This window comes from Labeo rohita, chromosome 6 (genome assembly GCF_022985175.1).
Source record: "Labeo rohita strain BAU-BD-2019 chromosome 6, IGBB_LRoh.1.0, whole genome shotgun sequence".
In the NCBI taxonomy this organism is placed as follows: Eukaryota; Metazoa; Chordata; class Actinopteri; order Cypriniformes; family Cyprinidae; genus Labeo; species Labeo rohita.
The window spans coordinates 11,911,677-11,938,212 of NC_066874.1; the positions used below are offsets into that span (position 1 = coordinate 11,911,677).

Consider the following 26,536-nt stretch of genomic DNA (forward strand, 5'->3'; position numbering starts at 1 on the left):
TTTAGGTTAATTCATTTGTTCGTTAGCTCATTCTAACCTTCTTGCAAGAGCCATACGAAGGGTCAATCATAAAGGGTCGCCGGCGCCTTTCAGGGTTAAAGGGTGAACCAAAACGGACATAGTGTTTGGGGGTAGTACAGATGAGAGGTGAATGAGATAGTCCTGGCAGCATGTTGAGGGTGGTGGCCAGAACTGTAGGGTCAGTGGTGATGCGTAAAGGGCGTTCCACAGACTCTTCCACCCGCTCTGGAACTTTGTCATTTAACCACTCTGTCACCAGGTACTGTAAAGATAAATATTACATTATTACAATATTAAAATATTACGTGTAATATCTGAGTGTTAATTATAAATTATTAAAAAAAAATGCACATAATTTTTTACTTCAATCCTTCCCCTTAAGCATCCTGTAACTTACATTTGATCGCAGCAGTTAACAAATGACAATCGACCATCCCATCAATTACCGATGGATAAAGTCCCAAGCTACATTTTTCTTCATTGGGATTTTATTTTTTCTACATTTTTGCTTCATTGAGATATGTGTCACAATAGGGAAGAAAAAACAACTTCCCATTTATGCCAATTCTAAAGTCTCCACAAAATCAAAATTGACAAGCCTTTTTTTTTTTTGTTTGTTTTTTTAAATATTGCATTTTTTTAAAAACCACTCACATCATTATTATTATTTTTTTTTTTAAATCTTCTCTGATTACGTATACACTGGTGACTGGAAGCTAAATGAATAAGCTTTCCACTGATGTATGGTTTGTTAGGGTAGGGCAACATTTGGCTGAGATACAACTATTTGAAAATCTGGAATCTGAGGGTGCAAAAAAAAAATAAATAAATAAAAATATTTAGGAAATCGCCTTTAAAGTTGTCCAAATGAAGTTTTTAGCAATGCATATTACTAATCAATAATTAAGTTGTAATATATTTACAGTAAGAAATTTACAAAATACCTTCATGGAACATGATCTTGATTTAATATCCTAATGATTTTTGGCATAAAAAAGAAAGAAAAAAAAACAAAACAATAATTTTGACCCATACAATGTATTTTTGGCTATTGCTACAAATAGCCTGTGCTATTTAAGACTGGTTTTGTGGTCCAGGGTCACATATACGTCTCAATAGAGAAGAAAAGCCAATCACAACTTCCCATTTATGTCGACTTTAACCATCAATATTACAAAAGTACTCTGGCTCATCTTCAAATTATACTGGGTTAAATACTTTGCCAGGTAAAAAAGATTTTGCTTTTTAATAGTGCTAAAGTGTTTCCCTGCCTAAATCCCAAAACAATGGGCCTGGCACAACACTGCAGTTTTCCTCATGACTTATGACAAGAAAAACAAGAAAATTATTATTTAGGAAATTAAAATTTACAGAGTAAGATTAGCTCACCTTTTTGGTTTTTGGGTATCTGACATTTGTCTTATTACCCATCCCTGAAGAGGTGGCTCCACATTGTTCTCCATCCTGGAGATTCCCACAGTTTGGAGCTCCCTCTCCCTGGCCCTGCTCCCTGAGGCCTGCCCCTGCAGTGCCTTCTTCACCGCCCACCAAAACTCCCTCTGCTGCTTGCTGAGAAAGAGCCTGCCGCTGTCTCCGAGCACGCTGGGCTGAACTGGAGCGGTACCTGGAGATGCGGCTTTTAGGACGTGGTTTGGAAGTGCGGGCAGGCTGTGCTTTAGGGGCAGGACTGGGTGTAGCAGGGGGCTTTTCAGAGTCAATATCTGTTGTTTCCTAATGAAGAAACAGTGAAAGTGTGTAAAAACACACAGCAATTATAAGCTATGGCTAAAGTTAAGAAAAAGGAGAAAAAAAATGAAAATCAACTACCACAGCAGCAAAGGAGGTGCGCCTTGTACAGACTCCGCCACCTGCTCCTGTATTTGGCACACAGTTTGCTGTAAGTGAGGGCACTTCTGCCTCCCCTGCTTCCAGTTTGGTTTCTTCTGGTGTAGCCTGCGCTGAACCCTGACCACGCTTCTTTTTCCTCTCAAGGTTCTCAAACATGTGCATTATGGCCTCTGCCTTGCGTTCATCACGAGACTGAGGGGACCAAAAGGAATAAGGTGTTAATATGGTTAGTACAGGGCCCTATGAAATCCATATAGTTTTTTTCCCCAAATTTCATTGTTTTTATTTTTCCTTGATTCTGTTTTAATAAATTTAATTTAAATGAAATGTTACTAATTAATTTAAATCACAAACTAATACTAAATTTAACAAAAATTTTACATTTTAATAACAAAAATAAAAAAGGCATATAGCATTTTTAGGGCCCTATAAAATTAGATTTCATGTTTTAAATTGTTTTTTTATTTAAATTTTTCTGTATTGCATTTTAATAGTTTAATTAAATTTTAATAATCAAAAAGCACATCTAATCAGTTGAATGTATAAAACTTTAACAACAAATTCATTAACATTTTTACAATAATAGGGCCCTATGATTTTTTTTTTTTTTTTTTCAAAAATTCTGTTGACTTTATTAATCCAGAAAAATTTTAAATAATTTAGCTAAACCAGCAGTAATCAAATGAAGGCATAAAACATTACCAATTTAATAAATGTTTTAAAATGTAATCCTATGAAATGTAACAATTCCTGTGTATTTTTAACAAATTGATTCATCACTGCTCTCTTCTGATGAAAGCTTACACGTCTGTTTGGTATTAGTGCTCCATTCTCATCTAACTCCTCCTCTCCATTCTCCATCTTCACTCCGTCCATAAGAGCATCCTGTAGCACAAAACCAATATTAGCTTCACCATCATGAGATAATCATCATCATTACGTCACAAAGCATCTGCAAAAAGCAAGTAAGCATTTATGATTGTTTTTCCATGACCACACACCTCTGTATCGCTAACTCCCTGTGTCTCATTTGCATCTTCCAGCAGGTGGTTGCTCTCATCAGATACACCGGTTACAAGCCTGTCCCCTTCCAACTGTCTGCGTCGGGCTCGTCTCCTCCGTGTTTCTGCACCAGGCAGGGCAAAGTTTGAAGACTGAGGGGATAGCAGTTGAAGGGGGCGGAGATTGTGTCTCTGCACAGGACAGTCCTGATTGCCCTTATGACATGCACAATCCACTTTATAATTACTGTGGGGAAAATTAGGGAAAATTAGAGAAAATGTGTCAATAGCCACAACACCATATCACAGTTTATTTAGAATTGTCAAGAAATTAATTTGAGTGACTGACCAGCAGCTAAACTCGTAGTCAAAGCCGATTGTGACTTCAGAATCTTTTGAGATTTGAGCAACAGCGTAGATACACAGGTGAATCATCCCCTCTGCTATCATGTGCCGCACCTGTGTAAATATAATAGTAATAATACAATATGAATTAAAATTAGTCAGGCTGTTAGTGAGCAAAGAAGCTATGTATAGATGCACTGTTTCTGTACAATCTACATATAAGTGAAGCAACCCTATTATGTCAACAGTTAGCAGTCAACAAATTAGTCTCACCTCAGCATTGGGTGTGCACGATCTTCTGATAAACCGTGCATCATTGCCAAATGTTCGGGCATCCACACACATCTCCACTTCGTTGAACTTGGAGTAGAACAAGACAAACGGGTATGGCCTGGAATGGAGACAACAGAAGGAATTAGGAAAGACTCTCAATTTACAAACAACATACATTTCACAAAATTCACCCCAATTCAAATCTAATTATTAAAATAAGATCAACTAGATGTTCAACAATATACACACAAAGACAATCACACATACATACATACTTTTTGAAAAAATGTCCGTTGACTTCAAACTGCTGTCTAAGCATGACTTTGCCTCTATACTCAATGATGAGCGTTTCAGGGTCCAAATTCCGTGCTGCTCTGAGAATCTTCCTATGTTTCTGCACACGTGTTACACGACCCAGCTGTAACTACACACAGATTAAGTCTTTGTTAGTAATTGCAGTAAATAAAAATAATTTTTAAATGAAAAATGTGCACTACATTTGTAAACAACAGTTTAACTATTCACTAAAAGAAAATTATACATTATACAGTGTTTTAAGCAATTTTTTAAATCAATACTGCATATACATACAAACAATTTCAAGGCAAATTATATATCACAGATTATTTTCCTTGATTATCACAAAAAATAACAGGCTAGGACACACATTTGCTGCCTCAAATCTTGTTAGCCATGTTTTCCAGTGACATTTTTTTACACTATTGACTATGTGAGTTTATGGAAGATTAATACTTAATGATAAAAATATGACATCTTATCTACAACGATTAGTTCCGGTTCTTGGAGTGACATTCCAACAATCTAACAGCACTGGAACTTTTGATTATTTGTGTTCCAGATAAGCTGTCAGTCTGTGACAGTGGTGGTCATGTGACCCTTTTTGCAGGTTACATTGTTACACCATTAGGTGGTGACAACCTGTTTTAAAAGCGATTACTGACTGATTACTGATCCATTCAGGAAAAAAACACCACTAATGCTGTGTTGCTCATGCTTTGTCTTTGTTTGGAATAATTTTCACTGGTGCACCCAAAAAAAGCCAAAATTTAATATGTCTTACTCAGTATGATCTTGTTATTTCTGTATAAAAGCAACACGGCACTCAAAATGATTACAAATTTTTCTAAGGAGTGAACACTGAGTGGCATTTCTTAGTGAGTGGGTAGTATGATAGGAACCAGAATGGAAAAATACAGAATGGAAGTGAAATGTAGCAATTACAGAATACTTAAAGCAAGTAGATCACAACTCTCGTCTGTCCATTTCCACATTAAAGACCCTGGCGAACAATAATTAAACATTCCATTCTGTTTCATAAATACTACCTATCATGATACAGTCTATAAGCAGATTTAAAACCTTAAGACCTTTGAGGACCCGTGAATTGCGAACCTGCATTTGGGAGCCCAACACTGTGTTGTTGCAAGCTAGTTCTGTTCTGTTAATGGTGTCCATGGCGACAGTAGATGGGGTGGGGGACGAGTTGCCATTGGCACAGTAGTGTTTGAGGAGGTTCTGTACGTCAGCACTGTATTGGTTAGTCAGAGCTTCCTCATACTGGTCTGTCCACTGCCGAATTCGTGTCTCCCACCCTTCTGTTGTATTCTCATCCAGAACACTAGCCTCAGACGCAGAGTTCTGCAACAATCAGAGTGTGTATTTAAATAAAGATTCAGCTGGTTGATTTCAGTCTTTGGTAAAGAATAGTACTAAAGCCTATTTCCAGCACTGAATATGTGTGTCCATACCTTCATTCTCATGGATTTTCTGGAACCCTCTCTATAAGCCTGTAATGAGAATTAGTTTTTTATATCATATAATACAGAGAGGATGGACAAATTGAGAAAAAGTAAGACTTCACATGCCCATCAAGACATGATTCAAACTTCATGAACACCTGCACTACGCATCATGCGAAAGCTCTGACAGAAGTGACAATTCAGTTACAATTCAGACTTTTCACATTTGTTGTGTTTATGATTTGAACAGGATTATGTGTGTATGTGTTGTTATACCTTAACCTTCTTGGCTTTAGGAGTAGTGCGTGTTTTTTCTGTGCTCTTCTTTCTCTTCTTGACTTTGTTGTGTTTGACTCTTTTGACAGTGAGAGTGATGCTAGTGGGTGTATGTTGAGTGGCCGTGTACGACACAGCAGAGGCTGACATGTCCTCATCTCCGCTCTCTGTAGCGCTGCTCTCACCCACTGTAAATGCAGATATAAATCAAGCTCAACACCCAGCAAGATTAACCATCAGCACATGACAGAGCACTGACACTGGTGAGGTTGAGACAAAAGCATAATTTCTCCCTCACTGTGATAAATTTAGAAATATTAAAAAAAAAAAAAAAAAAAAAAAAAAAAAAAAAAAAAAATCAAAAACGAATGAAGAGAAATTTAAAAAAAAAAAAATACGTAAAAGAAATATGTAACTGTTTTCTTAAAAGTCACTGACGCCTTGTTGATTATATCGATTTATATGTTAAATATAACTGTTTAGCTGTGATGCATTTGGTTTTATTGTTACTATCAGTGTTAAATAGTAACAGACAGATGTTATTTGGGTTATGTATGGTTGAAAAGTCTTTATATCCAAATAATTTTGGCTTAGTGGTTCTCCAAAGGGTTCAGTCAATGCTTCAATCTTAGGAATCCCAAACAGCACCTCAATTATGTTCAATTTTCACAATTAGTTTAACTTCCACACGTCACCTTTCTGTATCTATCCGTTAAAACTGTTTTAAACTTTGAGACTTTGTTAAGCCAACACAAAAGTTTGTCAAGAGTTTGTCAAAGTTTACCTATATAAACATGTAAACGAACTAAGTCAACATTGTTTTATAACTGATGAACATTACACAGTTATTGAACTGAACTAAAACACTGAAATGACCTGAGCTGATTAACAACACTATTGTCTTGTTAGTACTGCCTTACAGCAGAGTTTGGATTTCTCTCATATTAGGTAAAGTCTACATCACTGATTGTCTTATTTTCCTGTTTATTACTGTGAAGCTCTTTAGTGTAAAGACCATTATATAAATAAAGGCAACTTGACTTTATAGTTTTATTGCCAATGATTACTAAAACCATTAAGTAAAGTGATTTAGAGTAAGATCATGCTGAATATCTAAAAGAATTTTACCTGAAACATTCTCTGTTTTTCTGCGCTGCCCATCCAGCCCTTTCTTCTTCTCCAGACCCCTGCAACAAGAACACTCCCTCAGTACACATTCTCTTTCCTTTATAGCAATAACTAATTTGCATAACTCGGAGTGAAGCTATTGGTTCTTATAAAGTGAACGACTGCTATGATCATTTAGCCAATTTACATATACAGAGAGCTGATTTAAATCCTAGGCATTTAAAGCTGGACAAGAACCTTTGCTGCAACAAGATGTTAAAAATAAAATTATGGACCTCTACAAAAATGTAAAATTTGATCTCTTATAAAGACATCTGTAATTGGCCATTTATTTGTTTGTAAGGTGAAAAATAAAAGCTTCACTAGTCAATAAGATATAAGCTCGGGGTGGGGGGCATGTTGACATTTCCTGTAAGCATCGGTTATATTTGGGCGATGGACTGTATTTGGCATCAAATCAGTATTTTTTTCAGAGAGGTTAAACCATATAAATCACCAGCGTGTATTTTACTTTTCTTCGGGTATGCGAAGTGTTCTCAGAGAGTTTTGATGAAAAACTGCACAGTGCAATCTGAAATCAGATATTTCAGATACAAATCACCCACCTGCAGCTCTCACACTTAATGAGGAAGCCATCTTGCATTAGACGGCATTGACACCAAGAAGGTGGAATTGCGCCTTCCACCACCTCCTCCTCCTCCGATGAGCTCTCACTGTCAGCAGAGTTGTCTGGTTCATTGGTGGGAAAACAGGGTCGCGATCGTCCCAGTGTGCCATTGCGTTCCGAATGGGAGAAAACGGTCTGGGAGAGTGGGGAGGCAGGAGGGGTGGGAGGGGGTGGAGCTCCATAGTTATGATCCTGACAACACACAACGGAAGACTGTTGCATCTTCAAACAACGGTGTTCAGGCACAACAAAAGGGAAAAGGAAAGAGAGAGGGGTAAGAGAATGAAAGGTGGGGAGCAGGGAAAAGGGGCAGGAAGAAAGAAGAGGCGGGAATGAAAAACTAAAAAATGTGGCATTCAAAAGTAAACAATATTACATGTAGCTAAGAATGTTTTGGCTAAAGTATCTTAACTTACAACCATAAAACTAAATAAACTTCATTTAAGTAAACATTTAAAAAAAATGAGGAACAGTACTGCATAAGATAAAATGCTTCTGATGCTCCTCATTAGAAAGTTGTCTTGGATAATAACAACATCTGCTAAATGATTAAATGCAAATGTAACAGATGTCCAGGTTAATTTGCAGTTCTGTTCAAGTCAGGTTTTTGACTTTGTTGCTTTGGGTGTAAAATAAACTCAATTCATAGTAAATTCACTTCAATTTTGTACTATGCACCAAGGCTAGTGGAACTGCAATTACAAATGTATCATCACGCACAAATTGTTTAATGCACCATGCGTTAATTAGGTGCTATTAAGTTACACATTGACTAAAATGATAAAAATCACTTAATCATAAATCTTTTAAAATTAAAGCAGAATAAAAACAACTTACAGCATAGGGAAGTCCCCCATATCCATGACTCTGTGTGTTCCCACAGCTGCGACTTGAGTAATTTTTCTCATTTACTGCTGGGCTCGCTTCAACTGACTCAGGACTGAGAGAAAGAAAGATCTTTGAGAAGACTGCAAATAAAATGCTAGTTACATATGTAAATATGGTTCTGTAAATCCAAATGACCACCAGAGGCAGTGCTAAACACTAGCAGATCATCACAGTGCCAGTCAGATAAGATGAGAGCTGAGAGAATATATCAACAAAAACAGGGATTCAGGAGTGAATTTAGAGTCTATGTTCAAAACTATGATGATTATCTGGAATGCTACTACTGTAGTTTCATTTCTCCTGCCCACCAGAAACAGTGCTAAGCACTAGTGGATGACTAATAACAAGACAGTCACAAGGAATGCCTCTTACCAGAAAAGTAATTAAGGTCAAACATAGTGATCTGCAAAACTCACATGCTGAAATAGAAACACTAAAATTATGCACAGTCCACTAAGGAAACTCCTTGCAGAGGTAACCCAAGATGAAGAGAAAGCTCTAGCAGAATAAGTGGTGATTCCACCAGGTATGAGCCACTGGGCCTCTATATCTCAATCTAATAAACAGCCTCTGCTTTGAGATGGGAGGACCTTCAAACACATCAGTGTAACAAACCAACATCTGATCTGTCCTGAGACTGGTGGTAGCTGGAGAACATATTCCAACATGAAGCATAGCGCAATCCTGTGGAGGTAGTCCTAGTGCTTGTAACGGTGTACACAACAGCAGGTTCACAATCGACTACAATAGAGGCTCTTAAAATTGACCTACTGTAGGTCAACTGGTGGGGGCTCTAGGAAGAGGGTTGGGAACCATAGTACTAGAAGGTTGGACCCAAGGACAAAAAAAACAAACAAACACAGCCAACCATTTAAATTTCTAAATTTAAATTTCTGTGGTGAAGCTGCCACATATTACTCAGTAAAGCGGTAATGAAAAATGTGGAATAGCAGTAACTACGGATCAGCAGGCCATCAAGGTGCCACAAAGTACTCTGTGCTTGTGCAGAAAGAAACTGTAATTTAAAAGTGGAATATGAGTTAAAAGAGTAGGAAGTTTAGTCATTCAACAGACAGTAAATCTTGCCTCAGCTGGCTAGACGCCTTTGTCATCCCAGACCACAAACAACACTGAATGGTCACTTTAGACACGAAGATCCACATCTGCCTCAGTGAACCTCTGTACTACATCTGAATGAAGCCTCCATTCTCCTGGTTGAAATAGATTCCTGGGAAAAGAATCTGCAACCTGATTGTCTGACACCATCAGTGCACAAATTACACCCTGCTCTGGGAAAGCTAGAGTTTTGCCAGCCACACTAGACTAAGCATGCAAACATAAGTTTAATTCATACAGTAAAGACTACGCAGTGTTTAACTTCAATTTAATTTCTGTATTCTTAATTCTGATATACAGACATACCCTGAAAACTAAAAGTTAATTTGTACCTTTGTTCTTTTGTATTCATGTACTGTTGCTTCTTTGGTTCTTTGTTTTTATTAGTGACTGTAGCCCATTTACTTGTCTTGAAACGTGGATTTTTACTTAGTCTAATAATTTAATCAACATTGCACTATAGTTATATTCAGATCAAATGCACAAGATTATCTTTAGCCTGAAATGTTATGAAGATCAGCTACTGTAATTACTCTCTATTTGCATTTGCCAATCCTGAGGTAACTAGAGATTTTGCGAACTCCAGTTTGGATCCACCCCTTTTACAAATATGACCCCAAAATTTGTGAAGAGATGACGCTAACCCCTTGAGGACTTCAGATGACGCCAACTCTGAATCAGCATAAAAACTGCCAAATTTACCTGATATTTTAATAATTACAATTACATCATGTAATGATCGCTTTAATGTGTTCATTGTTTCTCCTTAAACGAACATGTGATGTGATTTGTATAATTTGAGAATTGCACATTTCTGCCAAATGGACATTACTTTGAAACAGTCATCACTGATAACAGATTACTCTTAATTGCAATGTAGAAACATTAATTTCCGCTTCGAAACTATGTAAAGAGAGCTACAGTTGAGGTCAAACGTTTACATACACTTTGCAGAATCTGCTAAATGTTAAATTATTTTACCAAAATAAGAGGGATCACACAAAATACATGATATTTATTTACTTACTTACTTACTTAATCCTCTTCGTCCCAAGACATAAGGCCGCAATGGTTTCTGTAACTTTGATTTTTTTTTTTACAGTGTGAGGTAGTCGGCCTCACACCCAACCCCCGAACAGGAGGACCGGGTGTGGTCCTTTGTCTGGCCCCTCACCTGAGACCTTTTCAGCATGGTTATACTTATCAGGGACTAAGTCCCTGCCGACATAGCTACTCAGGGTCATAAAGGCATGCAAACTCCCCCACCACGTTAAGGTGACAACACAAGGGGGAGCTGTGTTATTTATTTAGTACTGACCTAAATAAGATATTTCACATAAAAGACATTTATTACATACAGTCCACAAGAGAAAATAATAGTTGAATTTATAAAAATAAACCCATTTAAAAATACTGGTTGCCTGAATGATCCACAGCTGTGTTTGTTTATTTTTTATTTTATTTTTTTTTATTTATTTTTTTCAAAAATGTATTTGGTTTTTCAACATTTGTGTATTCAAACCCTTTCCAACAACGACTGTATGATTCTGAGATCCATCTTTTCACACTGAGGACAACTGCAGGACTCATATGCAACTATTACAGAAGGTTCAAACGCTCAGTGATGCTTCAGAAGGAAACATGATGCATTAAGAGCCGGTGGGTGTAAACTTTTTTACAATTGGCATTAAAAATTCCAGCAAAAAAATAAATTTTACCATGACATAATAATAATAATAATAATAATAATAATAATAATAATAATATCCTGAAAGTAAACGACTAATTGCAATAAGCTCCAACACACTCCATCCAACTCTAGCAAATACCAGATATGATAAACAACTTTAAAAAAAAAGTAGTATGATTTCATAATCTTTGGCCTGTCAACATGATATTGTTGCCATATTCTATCTGGCTGGTGCCACAATGATCCACTAGCGCTTAGCACTGCCTTTGGCAGTCAGCAGGAATAAAAAAAAAAAAAAATAATAATAATAATGAAAACCATGTTCAAATTGATTGGTTTTATGTGGTTGGCTGTGTTGAAAGACTAAGAAGACATGATTATCATCTTTTATCAATTTATAATTTTTTTATGACAGTTTAAAAAAAAAAAAAAAAAAGTGTTGCGAAATTATTTAAAAAAAATGTAAAAATGTGTGATCCAAAATAAATACAGCGTGGGGAAACATCAGCTAAAGCTTCAAAGATCTGATTCAGCGGATTTATAAAAAAAAAAATCAAGAAAATAAAAATCAAGGTGTGGCGAATATGAAAAGCTTCTGCAACGATTTACCAGAAAAGACCAGATACAAATACAAAGAGAATAAAAATCTCAAGTTAAATCAAATTCACCTTTGAATCTGTAGCATTGACTGATTGATTGGCTTGTGATTGGCCATTCAGCGTGAGTGACTATTATTTAGAGTATATTTTTTAAATGAATCATTTATGCCCAGCTATACAGGTTAACATGCAAGACAAAATTCAGTCTGTTTTTCTCAGTCTACACTAATGCATTTGCCTTCACAGAATTTTTGCATTTTGCCTCCACTTTAAATTTCACATCTCTCTAAACGTAATATACTCTTCAACATGGAGAAACGAAATGCACTAAATAAACAACCCTCTTTACCCCTTTTCCACCAAAGTGGCGTGTGTTCTGGTGCCAGACCCCATTCTTGGCCAGTGCTCAGCGGGGTGGATTAAAGCCCGTTTCAAACTGACTCTGCATTTCCACAGACTTGATATAATCGGTTTTGTTGCAGTGTGTTATGTGCCTATAGTCCAAACTATACTGAAACCAATTTTCTGCTGTGAAAACCCATGATTTGGGTTGAGAATAGTCACCAACCAGAAACCTGCACAGTGTTGATGGAAAAAGGGCTCATAACAGAAACTTACTCTGATCCAGCGGCCATATCGGTGTAAGGTGTCTCAGGTGTGGTGACTCCCAGTGTGATTACTATGCTCATGACGTCAAGCGCAGCAACGCAGGGAAGGGGTTGGGGGGGCGGGGAGGGGGTGAGGGGAGGGAGAGGGGAGGGAAGAGGAGAATCAAGGGCTCCTAATGGCAGCAGTGAAGCACTCCTCAGATGGGGCGCTGCTATACCACGTTACGCACATCAGGAGACCTGAAACCAGAGACCACAAAAAAAAAGAGAGGGAGAGAGGAATAAGTACATGACGTGTAAATGCAAGTACATTTCTTTGTTTTCTTTTATTCCACACATTTTTGATATAGTAAGTGTATCTGTAGGTTAAAGTCGGTCGGCTGAGTTACAGAAACAGCAGATAACACAAAAGATAACTCATTACTCTCAATTTACTAAAAACAGTGCAGTAGATGTGAATATGAAATTACTTAATGCACAGACAAAACTAAAATGTTGAGATTTGTTTTTTACTTTTGCTGCACCAAAGTCAAGGCAAAAGTGTTATGTTGAAATGCTTGTTGAAATATGTTGAAAAGCATGCAATAAATACCAAGGCTTTATGCAGCAGGCTTCTCATCATGCATAGAATGAAGTTTATTCATTGCCTAAAGTATCATTTTAACATTTATGAAAATTTGGTATTGTACTGAAGGCAAAATGCTGGTGTTGAGCCAAACTTTACCACAAAGGAAGTCAGTTTAAGCAACAAGAATTACACATTATGTAAAACACATTAGGTAGTTTTCAGCATAATTAGGCATCTCTTTCACTGACTTCTACATAAACAAAACAATCTTATCTTGCATGATTATCCTACAGGCTCTTCATGGGGGAGGAACTCTAACAAGACCAGTATGCACAGTAAACAAAGCCAAAAAAATATTCTGAAAATGGGTTGTTACCATTGCATGAACTTTCTTTTCTTGTCAACTTCAAGAATGTATTGAATACAAGTCTGTATAAGATCAATGCAAAAGGTGAAAGTGAGTAAAAGAGAAAAAAAATAAATAGCATCATGCGTCAGGCTTATATTATATGACGTTATATTTTGATTATTTGAATTGTAAAGAAAATAAAAAATAAATAAAATATCATCATTTATACAGACTTTTATATTGTTCCTAACCATATGGATTTTTTTCTTATGTAAAACACAATATAAGATATTTTAAAGAACATCTGGAACCAAACAATATTGGACCCCACTGACTTTCATTCCATGAACAAAAACAAACAAACAAAACTCTCTCACTCTCCTCTACATTTGAAGAATTGTCAAGTGTGTCATTTAACTGTCATTTAAACAGGTTTTTGAGATTTTAAGCCAACAGACTGTGCAAACTTCTACTAATCATGTTATTGGCTCTTTTAAAGTGTGCATTATATCAATCTACATAAATGTGTCCATTCTGTACGTGTTCTTCTTATGAATGTTGAGACTTGTCTGTCCATGAACCTAGATTTTAGGCCTACATTCAATTTCCATATAGTCACTGCCATAATCACTGTGTACTGTATAAGTGCTACCTGGCCTTTGAGAAAACGTGGTTCCCAGCGTCCATATGTATACTAGATTACTGTTGGTGGTTATAGTGTTAACTTTCTTTTTTTAATCCATATATAAATTCTTTATGATTAAAATTACATAGCAGCATTTCCTTGATTCTGTTATCTAATGGCCATCAAAAAAAAAAACCCTGGTGAAGGAATGTTTCACATGTCATTTGAAAGCTGGGTAACAGACCTGCTGATCATATAGACAAATTTATGGATTACAATTTAATATTTGATCCTTAGCATCATACATTCAACAATAACCAAACAGAGTGCATTCAGAAGGAACTCTATGCTGTTTTCACTTTTTTTGTGTTGCAACCTTATGCTAAAGTGCTTCTGAGGTAACTAAGCATACATTTGATTAGTACAGTACTATTGTTCTCCCACAAACTGACCACCAACTGCAACTTTCAGATGCCATTTTTAATTTTCAGTTTAACTATCATAGAACCAAACACACAGGATAATGGGACATCATAGGCAGCGAAGAATACATCTGGACTGCCTTCAAAAATCGATTAAAGTTTCTCAGCAGACATCATTAAACACGTCAGTTAGAGCTTTTTTTTTTTTTTTCAACGAAGTTTTATGAGAGGAAAATGCATGATTTTATATCAGACTGCCATATCAGTTGTACTTACTTATTCATCTTTTTGTTTATTTTAATGCAACTTTTAAAGTGACTGTCAAATAGTAGCAATACACTATCTCTAATAACTCAAGTACTAAACAGTCAGCTGGCTCTAATAAAAAAAAAAAAACTGTACTGTGACAAATTTCACGATTTGATTATGACTGATTAAGAAACTTTTGATTTGATTCAATTTAGAATTTGATTCAGTTGGACATAGTGATGTGTTGTCCCTGATTGTCATGTTTTTTTCCAAGAAAAAAAATAAAAATCTCTCAAATAATGCTGTAAAAAACCCTATCAATTGGTACATTAAAGTACTTTGTAAACAAATTGTTAAATTGCAGTTTTTATAATGAAGAATAGTATACAATAAAAGAATATGATAAAAATATATTACAATAATTTGTTTCTACTTCAGTCTTCTGTTGAAAAATAAACATTTAAACAGTGGATGTCAAAACTAGCTGTCATGATGGATTTATTCAAACATACATTAAACAGATGTGAATGGTTGTGTCTGGTATTTCACATGATTTGTGGTGTTGAATGTTGATATCCATGCCATTTTCTTCCTGGGTCAAAAATTGTCCTGTGTAGTGGTTTATACAAAGAGAAAAATGTCTCAGTTTCTAACAACACTATATTACAATATACCTTTCAGTAAAGCTGCATTAAATCCAAGAGTATTTTAAAAAGTAGTATACAACTGTAACATTTGGTCTTGTCTGTTACAAAGTATGTGCTGTGCTGCTATAGTGCTATAACTTTCATACCACACACCTGCATAATTGTAGTCAAGATGCATTTAGTTTATTGAATTCAGTACATGAATTTGGACAGTGACTGTCATGTGAACAGCCGGTCCAGAAGTTGAATAAAGCCTTTCAAACCTTATATGATGCAAAGTAGTGGTTCTCTGTTTGTCTTGAGTCAGACTTTAGCCAGGTAGTGTCATATTTAATCTTTGACAGGGATGAAAATGAGGTTGTGAGGGATAAAAGTACAGTTTTTCAGCTGATGAAACATCCTTCCAAAACATTTTCAGTAGAGAAAATCTCCATAAAACAGTTTTAAGAGTTTTGAAGATGACATGTGATCTAGGACCTTTAAACAATGCATGCCATTATAAAGACTATCCCTTACAGCCTTGCTTTCTGTAAAATTGAACATGCCATTCACACTGACTAGTATTATAGCTTCAATGGGTTGTAATTAATTTAGATTGAAAGATGCGTAACATTATTGAGAATGTAACAAAAACTTTTTTTTTTTCTTTTAATTGTAAATATTAACAATATCTCATTAACTTAGCTGGACTACATTTTGGAATCTTTAATTTATCTTCCCAAATCTTCTCTTTTTGTACTTTTTTAATTTTGATGAGATCTTTATTCATATGAAGTTTTACTTTCATTTGAATTTGTAATTGAATCTTTAACAGCAGTCATATTTCTTAAGTAGAAAAAACAACAGATCAGATATCTTCTCATACTGGTTTGTATTAAGCGGATATGATCACCATAAAATGTACTGCTAAGTTGTGGGATATGCTAGTTATTAAAACAAGCACAATAAGCCATGAAAGAAAACTCAATTTGGTACTTGCAATCTGTCTTACACATGGCTTTCTTTAACTGTGCTACGAGACAGAGTAGAATGTTGAAAAGAAACACATATTTTGGGATTAACATAGGGTGCGTGCCTAAATGATCAATTACACACAAAAATGCCAAAATGTCATTTTGGCAAATATTTATGTAAACACAATCAGTTACACCTTAAGCAGCAAGTAAACAGCTGCAATAAAAATCAGAGCAGCATCAATACCGCAATTAGATCGCAGACAGCAAATGGTATATTACGCTGCTGTCACCTTATGTTGTTAATATTAACCAAACAACAAAAGAAAAACCACTGGCTAGGTGCACCTGAACAACTGATCATTATCACAAATATCTGATCAGACAAACACATCTTCTGAAGTTCAAACCGAGAACCAGAATTGGGATGAAAGGTAATGTGACTTTGAACGTAGCATTGCTGCTGGTGCCAGATTGGCTGGTCTGAGTATTTCAAAAACTGCTGATCAGCTGGTATTTTCACGCAATCTCTAGAGTTTACAGAGAAAGGTCCAAAAATAGAATAAACCAGTGAGTGGTAGTTTTGTGGGTGAAAATGACTTGTTGATGCCAGGAGGAGAATGGCCAGACTGGTTTAAACTTACAAAAAGGCAACAGAACCTCAAACAAGCACTCGTTACAACCAAGATATGCAGGAGAGCACCTTTGTCAGTTTAGAACGGGAAACTGTCGCTACAAATTGCACGGACACACCAAAATTGGACAACAAAAGATTGGTAAAAGGTTAACTGGTTCTATAAGTCTCGATTTCTGCTGAGACATTCAGATGGTGGGGTCAGAATTTAGCATAAACACCATGAAAGCACAGATACATCCTGCCTTGTGTCAACTGTTTAGGTTGGTGGCGGTGGTGTAGTGGTGTAAGAGATATATTTATGGTACATTTTGGGTGCCTTACCAATTGAGCATCTTTTAAACTGCACAGCCTACCCGAGTATTGTTGCTGACCACGTCCATCCCTTTATGACCAAGCCATCTTGTGATGGCTACTTCCAGCAAGATAACGCATCATGTCACAAAGCTCAAATAATCTCAAAATGGTTCCTTGAATATGACAGTGTCCTACCCATAGTCATATGACCAGGTTACCAAAATGGCATGGTGACAGCCAGTGTTGCTATATATGATCCACAGTAAATCTTGATGATTTGTGAACTGTAAAGCCTTCTCGTTGCACAAGGTTTATACCACTTTACATGTCAATGCTGCTAATAATGTCAGTGAGTGGTTTCAAATGGCTTTCAAATTGTTTAAAATCCCAGAGACATCTGACTTTTCTAACAAAGAATTTTGCATCAAATTCAAACTTCGGCGTCGTCTTTTGGGCTAAGAGAGCACAGTTCAAACAAGTACTTTTACCCCTGGTTTCACAGACAAGGCTTAAGCCTAGTCCCAGACTAAAATGTAAGTCTGAGCTGTTTCAACTGAAAGAAACTTGCACTGGCTGATCCAAAAAATATATCAGTTTGTTTTGTCTCAAGATTCACACCAGTCACGTTTTTTCTAAGGCATGTTTATAAAAACTGCTTAAATGTCCTAATTGAAAAATGGCCTAAACCTGGTTTAGTCTAAGCCAGAGGTCTCAATTCCTAGAGGGCCGCAGCTCTGCAGAGTTTAGCTCTACCCATCTCCAACTCACACCTGCTTGGAAGTTTCTAGTAATCCTGAAACGTTGATTAGCTGGATCAGGTGTATTTGATTAGGGTTGGAGCTAAACTGTGCAGAGCTGTGGGCCTCCAGGAATTGAGTTTGAGACCAATGTTCTAAGTCCTGTCTGTGAAACCAGGTCTTAAGCCTTCTACAAACTGCACGATTTAAGCAATCCTATGATTATTGCTGATCACACGGTGCGATATGGATCTAATAAAATTGAGTACGACATGCATGTAACCTGTACGATGATGACACCTATTGACTCGTAGGCTACAACGCATGTTACTATAGAAGAATAAAATGTCATCAGCATGCGCTAGTGGTAAACAAAAAAAGCATAATGAATCACACTTTGGCAGTTGTAGTTTTTATGTGTACTAAAAAAAAAAAGTGGAAGCAGCCAAATAGGAAGGAATGAGAGCTTGAGGTAAGCAGTTCGAAGCTTTAGCGCCATGTCACATTGATTTCATGCTGCATTTTTATTGGCTGGTCAGTAAACATGGGTCGTGGCAGCACACACACCGTGTGATGATCAGGCTGAATTTCTGTCACTGTCAGAAAATAATTGTACGCTATTGTTGGTCGCAAGACCTTGACAATTGCCGTCTTTGAACCTTTCTTACTGTACGACATAGGACTAGGAAACACGATCACAGAAATAGCCACGATTGTTTCACGATGCCAATCTTTCATCTGGGACAGCCAAAAATCGTGCAGGGTGTAGAACAGGGGTGTCAAACTCAGGGCTGCAGCCCTGCAGAGTTTTGTTCCAACCTTGCTCCAACACACATACTATGCAGTTTTCAATTAAGCCTGAAGGATTTGATTAGCTGGATCAGGTGTGTTTAATTAGGGTTGCATCTAAACTCTGCAGGGCTGTGGCCCTCCAGGACCGGAGTTTGACACCCCTGGTGTAGAAGGCTTTAGCCTGTTTTGTAACACTTTAAGCGTTGCCATCTGATTTTTTTCATATGCAACAAAAATAACAGCTAACAATGAACACGTTTTCATTTTCATTTCTGAACCTTTTTGCAAAATGAAAACAATTACAAGATGTTTAAACATTAAAGGGGTCATCTGATGCCCATTTTCCACAAGCTGATATGATTCTTTAGGGTCTTAATGAAAAGTCCATAATATACTTTGTTTAAAAATTCTCAATAGTAGTGTAAAACAACACCCTTTTTACCTTGCCAAAATCAGCTCTTCAAAAATCATCTCATTCTGGTCGAGGCTGCTTTAGGGTGTACTCACACTAGGCATGGTTGCCGTGAACCGGGCCCGAGTACGATTGTCCCCCCCCCCCACCCCCTCCCCACCCCCACTCCCCCTCCCCCTCCCCACTCCCCCCCCCCCCCCCCCCTCCCCACTCCCCCTCCCCCCCCCCCCCCCCCCCCCCCCCACTCACACTACATGCGAACCGCGCCCGAGTCCAACTGAACTGTGCTCTGGCACACCTCTTCCAAGCGGGCCAGGGACGGCTAAACGAACCGCGTCCGGGCACGGTTCGGAGCACTCACACTAGTCAAACGAACCGCGCTTTGGTGGTCAAACGCACTCGGGCATGGTTCAAATTGCCTAGTGTGAGTACACCCTTAAATGCAAATGAGCTCTGCTCGCACCGCCCCTCTCTTCTCTCTGTGGATTGAAGAGCCTGTTTACTTCAGCTGCTAACTTGCTAACTAGCACATTATTAGGAAAGGTGATCGCAAATATTCATAAAAAAACCCTTTATACTCACTTCTGCTGTAAGTGAAGCTGGATCACGAATGGTTCACACGAACATAGATGGATATATGTAGATCGGGAGGCGCATTCCCTTCACAAACAAACGAAATCCACTGCATCTTCAGCAGCTCAGATGTCAGGAGTAAATGACGACCACTACGTTTATTATTACATCCAGCAACAGAACACCTCAATCGCTCAATTCTTGTCTAAATTACATCCCTGCTCCAGCATCAAAACATGGAGGTTGGACTGTTACAACTGATCTGAGGTAAGACGCTAATGTCAATCAACTATTGTGGGAGCAGCCTCTGTCGGTGTTATGCAACAACAACAGGCATCTGAGAATGGCTCGATTTGAAAAAGGGGATATTATTTTTACAGATTAATTAAAAACCACTGCATGGATTTTTACCATTACAGGGTAGATTTGTACATACACTGCCAACACACATTAATGTTCAAACAGCATGTAAAAGTGAACTTAGCGTCCGATGACCCCTTTAACAGTAGCACCGTACACAGTACACAGTAACAAACTATGCACCGATTTCACTTTTTCCAAGTGCAAGTGATACTTTTACAATGCTTTTCTTTTTGTTACTTGCCGATACAAAGACTTGTATTTTTTGCATTTGTAATTGTTTAGGGATGGGTGGGAAAAAAAAATCTCAATTTTAATCTAATCTATTCTCATTTTTACAAAAAAAAAAAATATTGATTCTTAAAATCCCAAAAAGTCTTAGATTTCAAATTCCATCAATTTTTTTTTTACAGCATTCAAACTATAAATGCTGTTTTGCCACTGTCTAAAATGTAGTGTCAGATTTTTGTAGTGCCTCAGTTCAAGATAAGTGTTAGCATGAAGTGCATGTGAACTGATTATCACCTCCGCTTTAAAACCAGTTTCCACACAAAATAAACATCCGAGTGCATGTTAAGAGAGTATAACTTACTGTAATCCGTATCCTGTCTCATCCGCACAAACCACACAAAGACGTCAAAATAACAATTTGTAAGAAGTCCTGTAACGTCATATTAATTTCAGAAAAAAATTTTCAGTGACCATAAACTTGTTAGTGAGCTAGAAAAATGAACTCTAGATAAGAGCATTTTGCTAAATATAGGCCTATGCAGCATATAACATTATTTTTACTGCTCTTTAATTTGTTTGAATATATCCATTTAAATAAAAAAAAAAATGAATGAGAGTAGAAATCTAATTATGTAATTATTTTTAAAAAAACTGAGTGTAATTTAATTGCATCTGTATACAAACCAGTTGATTTTAGGAACAAACTGACTCTTGGCTGAGATTTTTTCTCTGTGCTGTACCTGATATATGCATCATTTTGCTTTCTTTGCTATTGAAATATCTGACCAAACTACAAACTTTTCAGCAATTTCTGTGAGAAAAGGATGGGAGTGAGCCTCATCTTGCTCAATGCACTCAGTGTGCTTGACTTGCAGCTATACACACATGAATATTAAATTTATGTTTAATATTTTATTAATTAGATATATTTACTTCATAGAAATCTCTGATATCTCCATTCTGCTCTTTGTTTGTTCTGCTGTCTGTTTCTTTGTCTAGACACAAACACTGTACACTCGCTGTGGTATCGGTTTGCGGTAACAAAGCATTTTAATGAGAACGAGTACATGAGAACAATATCGGACACAATACTGATATGAATGCATTCCTAATACAAGCGTAAAATGTAAGTTGTGTGCTGAGAATAACATCTCAAAGTACCACACTTGTCATATTTAATTTTAAAAATATGTACTTGTTAGATAATACACACATTTGAGAAAATTCAATTTTGCTTTTTGTGAAAATTCAATTTCACTTTTTTTTTTTTTTCCCCACAGCACATCAAAGTCTTGCTCACCTAGAAGATAATATTCTCCCTAACAACCATTTACCTCTTGTCAGTTGCTTTGTAATAACAGGAAAACACAAAACAGCAAGAGAGAGCCTATATAAATACACAGAACAGGACATGACAGCATAACTAAATTTGGCATAGGCTAAAAATTGTTAATGCAGGATATCAGGAAAGCTGGAAACATTTCATGTCCATGATCATGTTTAGGCACATATACAAATTTGTCCAAATGCATTTTTCCTATCCAATAGGACAATAGTTATGACAAACTATTTTTTAAAGCCACACATACCTAAAGTTTAAAAGGCTTTTTTTATGCAATGGCTGATTGACAGATGAGTAGGGTGCTGTTCCCTGTTGTCAGGGACACATCAAAAAGCATTGTGGTTTACAATACAACTGGAATTCATTGTGGCCGCATTGTATCATTTTTCAATGATTCGATAAAAACATCCATAAACATTGCTGACCATTTGCGACAGTATCACCAGAGACAATGTGAAAATGGTATTATTTAACTACATTCTCTCTGCCAGCTTGTTTTCAAGATGACTGACCCACCCTTGCCAAATACCTGAAAAAAAAAAAAAAAAAAAAAAAAAAAAAATGTTCAGGAGCTAAAATGGCTGCACAGGGCTCACAGAAAGAGGCAAAAGAACGTTGACTGGAAGAGTGTGTAAGGATACCACATTATATTCAGCTGCCTTTTAGTAAGAAAACATTATTTATGCTACTTAAAGGCATTTTAAGATTGTGCTTCTAGCTGTTCCAAAGCACTGGTTAGGGAGGGGGGGAGCGAGAGAGCGAGCGAGAGAGTGAGAGAGCGAGAGAGAGACCAACAACACTCAATCCCATCTGATTGGTTGAGGGTCTCTGAAACCAGCCAATCAGGTAACAGAAGAGGAGCAGGCATCTCAGCAACTATTTTTTTAGTCTCAGAGTCAGTACACATAATACCACAAGAAGAGCCAAAGACCCCGGAAAACCAAACACAAACGCTGTTTTCTCTATGCATTTTCTACACTTTGATATGTATATGTATATGTATATATGTATATATGTATATATATATATATATATAGATATATAGATATATAGATATATATCAAATCAATTCACAGAAAGAAATATTCACTAAAATACTTTTATAATGCATAGATCACAATGAGTTCCAGTCTGTGTATGCATAGGTTTAGGGAGAGAAAACCCCAATAAAATGCGGGAAGACAGACCTCATGTATCAAATATCTAGTTAACTAAAAAAAAAAAAAGGTCCCTAAAACTCAAATAATAATTAAATTACAAACATTTGACCAAAGCATGTTGATTCTATATTGTAAAAAAAGAATCAAAACAGTAGATTGCATAATATTCTTTTAAAATCAATGCAGGTCATAAAAACGCTAGAGCTGGTGGCAGATTCTTCACGATCAAAAAGGATTCAATAAAAATATCTTACAGCAAAAAAGGATTCACACACTGGTAATGTAAGTGATTAGACAGATTTAAGTACAAAAAAGGACAACTGTGATAATGAAAACATGCTTTGCATATTTGCCATTATGTCTTGAATTGTGGTAGTTTCTCTGCATTCACATATTCGGCTGAACCTCAATCAGTTTCTATGTTTTGATACTAAAATGCTTCAGGGCATTTAATCTATTTTCATATATATTTAACTTAAAAAAAAGTTTCGACTTTCCAAGCTTGTCCTTTGTCTCTGGACAAAGACACACGTTGACTTTAGATAACGAGTCGGGTGAGTCACAGAAAGATCAGGTTTCACATAGTTCAAGGCGGACGAAAATAAAACCTGAAAACATACTGGGAAAATGTCGGACAGGCCCAATCATACGCTTGCAGTTGCCAGCAAGCTCTTCAAGAACTACAAAAAATACATTTCCTTTCTGAGGCTTTTGAAGAAGATCCAAACACACACACACTTATATACATACATATACATATATATATATATATATATATATAGTTGTTTGATTTTTGAGAATAAAAATGTTTATGTACATGGTCAGAAATCATTTTTTACTTAAGTTGTCAGACTAGGTTCATTCAACCAGCATTTACAACACAACCATCAGTTTCCCCCAAACACTATTCTTATACAAATAGTTTAAAAGTTTCATTTACACTACAGTCATGTATTACCTGAGATAGTCCATGCAAATAGCAGGTGGATAGCATTTCAAGAATGTGTGAATTCTATCAGGCACTGTTATGGTCAGTCTTTGTTTCGGGTCCTGATGATATCAAATTTATCAGCGAACAGACAAACAGGACAGTATGCTGCCAGAGGACCACTAAAATGATGTATTGTGTGTATTATATACGTAAAAGTATCCCTCAGTATGGAGTACGCGGCCTTGCCACAACAGCAGGCGTTTCCTCACGGTTCATTTTACACGCTGGAAATAACATAAATGTTACTTATTTACAGCGTTCCGAAAACTGTTACTTAAAAACGAGAGTGTGTGTGTATGTATGTATATATATACAGTAACGTGAGCGAATCTTGTCGAGTTCCATTCACTCTCGGTTGCCTTCTCTTCCTTGTCGTTTCCACTCACTTGTTGTTGAAATAAAAATGGAGGCTAAAAAAGGAAAGGCGAGTTCCCCTTAGAAATACCACCCATTTCTCATGGATGGAGTTGGGGGTTGGTTGATGGGGGAGGCGGAGGTGAAGAATGAGAAAAGCAAGTCACGGTTCTCGGGGTTCGCATTATTTTCGTTCCCAAAAGAAAACACCATCAGACCAGATCAAGAAATTATAAACACATCATAAAGTTCTCACAGTCAACATGATGAAAGCGGTCTATATCAAAAATAGAGATACACATATCAAAACAGAGAGCACTGCTCAACAGGATATCTTCTTATCCCGACAAACTATCTTCTTTTAGAACAGACAACAAATAAATCCACTTTGTAGGTCCAACAAAGTGCCTCCATAAAGTTAAACGAAGCCAATCAATACAGTTAAGCACCTTCATACATCATTCCCCATGTTCTCTGAAAATTTAGTTGATAAAATTCGATTCTGACAAGCACGGATGTTGTAAATACAAACTCTGCCATGTCTGTTTTCACACAGAAACTTGATTAACACAAGAACAAATCAACTAACACTAAAATGCACAGGGTCACAGTTTCTGCCACAAAACCCTTATCAGTCTTTTCCACTATTGTTTTTAAATTAAGATCCCCGGCAAAAAAAAACGATTTTTAGCATTTAAATGTATTACTTCAAACCGTCCTAGCTTTTAAGGCAGCCTCTCTCGGCTAAGCTAACGGCTAACTAAAATGATACCTTTGCTCACTTTGATAGATAATGTGTTACGTTGAGTGGCACGAATGCTATGAACGTGATATATGTGCAAAGGATAAGACAGACAGCATAACAGTAGGCCGATCACTGAATGTTTACAGCAAAAAAGCAGTTCTTAGCACGAGGTTCTTGGCAAAGTGTGATTGTGATTATGGCTACATCAAGCTAACATGCAGATCAACCAACACGGTGTTACATCATTAAAATAATTTGATTTGATTCATTAACGTGACAGCAGAAACAATCAACCAAGAACAGATGAAAAAGAAAAGCTCCAATGCGTGTTGATAAACAAGAGCTGATAAACTGAGCTCCCAACTTCTGCATCAACTTTACCCAGCTCATAAAAAACACAAGCTATTGCCATCAAAACCTCCATGGAAATAACAAAATACCTTACCTACAGCGTCCTTCCAACGTAATTGAAATTCAAATGCCTATCAAAGGTGTTTAGTGTTTTTAAAAAATCCAACATCAATGCGAGGCAGAACAGCAGGCCTTCTCTTGCAACCTCGGTGTTTCCTGTGAACTGTAAACCGCGAGGCTCTCAGGCTATCTTCCAAACTTCTCAGTGTCCCTTACGCAAGAGTTGAAAGTTTCACATTTTCTCCCATTTAAGACATTGTGCGGTCTTCAAATGTTCACGTTGAGTTGCTAAAGAATACACCAATATACAATGTTATTTTACAAAATTATAGTCGGTATTTATATGGGTATGTACAGCACTTGGTGATTCAAGACTGTGATTCAATCTCATGTCCTTTACATTTGCAGTATTGCCCATCCCCCTCTCTACACCGGCATCGACCGCGGCTCCCAGCGAAGCCTACACACAACCATAACACAGGGTTTCCTCCACAGCGGAGCAGGGGTTCATTACGAAGGCGGACTTTTAGCTTTAGCTCGCGCCCTCTGGTATGCTATAGGACAGAAATGTGCCAATCGCTGTAACAAACAGGAACGCGCATATGCCGTTGGATCACCGCGGAGCTTACTGTTGTCGTAGACAGAAAAGAGGCAGTGCCTTGTTTTTTTGGAGGTGGCTCACTTCTCTAGTCAGCATTTTGCAGCGTGAGATGGCGTTGAGAGGGCTGCAGGAGCTGTAAGTTTCGAAGACTAACAGCTAGTTAAAATGGATACTCTCAAAAGAATGGACCGAGGATTTGAGGAAACATGTTGTGTTACTAAATACACACGCCGTGGAGTTTAATGCTCTTTCATATAAGGAATTATTATTTCTTCTTTTATCCGTGTAAAAGGGAATAACAGTGTTCTGTTACACAGCTGTAGCTGCACGGGGTCTCCTGGGCGCTATCGCAGGGAGCGCGATACTAGTCAACAATACTGTGAGGAATATATGAGGGATCCGGGATTGGACTAAACGTTTGATTTGGTGCAGGATTTCATTCTGTCCAAAACATTAACTCAGTTGGCGAACTGTGGTTCTTGATTTTAAAAAAAGAGGAAGACAAGGGAGACCAAACATGGGCCAGAATAATAAACCACGCGTAGAAGACCAACAAACGAATTAAATCGATCGTACCGTAAAGATTTTAAATACGATTTGAAGTGAGAAGATAAACGTTTATTTTAAGAATAACTGACTAAGGATTATTGAAAAAATGTACACCCGAAGTGGTAATGCCAATATAGCATATTCTAGAACTAACAAAGGAAGGTTTCAGTGCCGTTATTGAACAGAGAAAGCGTGTGGTATATGCACGCCCACGGCGGTGTTGAGCAACGACTCTACAAAAGCGTAACTTACATTAATCTTTACTTAAATAATGTTAATGTAACTTTTCAATAGCAACCCCACGGCTGACCAGC

At 37.1% G+C, this 26,536-nt stretch overlaps 1 protein-coding gene across 7 annotated transcripts in view; it reads right to left on the reverse strand.

The window, feature by feature from the left end:
- Positions 1 to 25,557, reverse strand: part of setd5 (SET domain containing 5) — a 195,018-nt gene extending 169,461 nt beyond the window's left edge. For 4 of the 7 annotated variants that reach the window (XM_051112220.1, XM_051112224.1, XM_051112221.1 and 1 more), the window contains exons 1-16: positions 25,107 to 25,556; positions 12,231 to 12,460; positions 8,157 to 8,259; positions 7,258 to 7,541; positions 6,653 to 6,711; positions 5,525 to 5,712; positions 5,258 to 5,296; positions 4,902 to 5,147; positions 3,764 to 3,912; positions 3,489 to 3,606; positions 3,220 to 3,329; positions 2,871 to 3,117; positions 2,674 to 2,754; positions 1,849 to 2,061; positions 1,411 to 1,752; positions 38 to 283 (exon numbers count right to left, since the gene is read on the reverse strand). In XM_051112220.1, the coding sequence (XP_050968177.1) occupies positions 38 to 283; positions 1,411 to 1,752; positions 1,849 to 2,061; positions 2,674 to 2,754; positions 2,871 to 3,117; positions 3,220 to 3,329; positions 3,489 to 3,606; positions 3,764 to 3,912; positions 4,902 to 5,147; positions 5,258 to 5,296; positions 5,525 to 5,712; positions 6,653 to 6,711; positions 7,258 to 7,541; positions 8,157 to 8,259; positions 12,231 to 12,301 (2,496 nt within the window). In that variant the 5' untranslated portion in view covers positions 12,302 to 12,460; positions 25,107 to 25,556. Of the gene's footprint in view, positions 1 to 37; positions 284 to 1,410; positions 1,753 to 1,848; positions 2,062 to 2,673; positions 2,755 to 2,870; positions 3,118 to 3,219; positions 3,330 to 3,488; positions 3,607 to 3,763; positions 3,913 to 4,901; positions 5,148 to 5,257; positions 5,297 to 5,524; positions 5,713 to 6,652; positions 6,712 to 7,257; positions 7,542 to 8,156; positions 8,260 to 12,230; positions 12,461 to 25,106 lie in introns of all 7 variants that reach the window. The other 3 variants (XM_051112226.1, XM_051112223.1, XM_051112225.1) reach the window with 2 other exon arrangements.
- Positions 25,558 to 26,536: the final 979 nt, after the last annotated feature.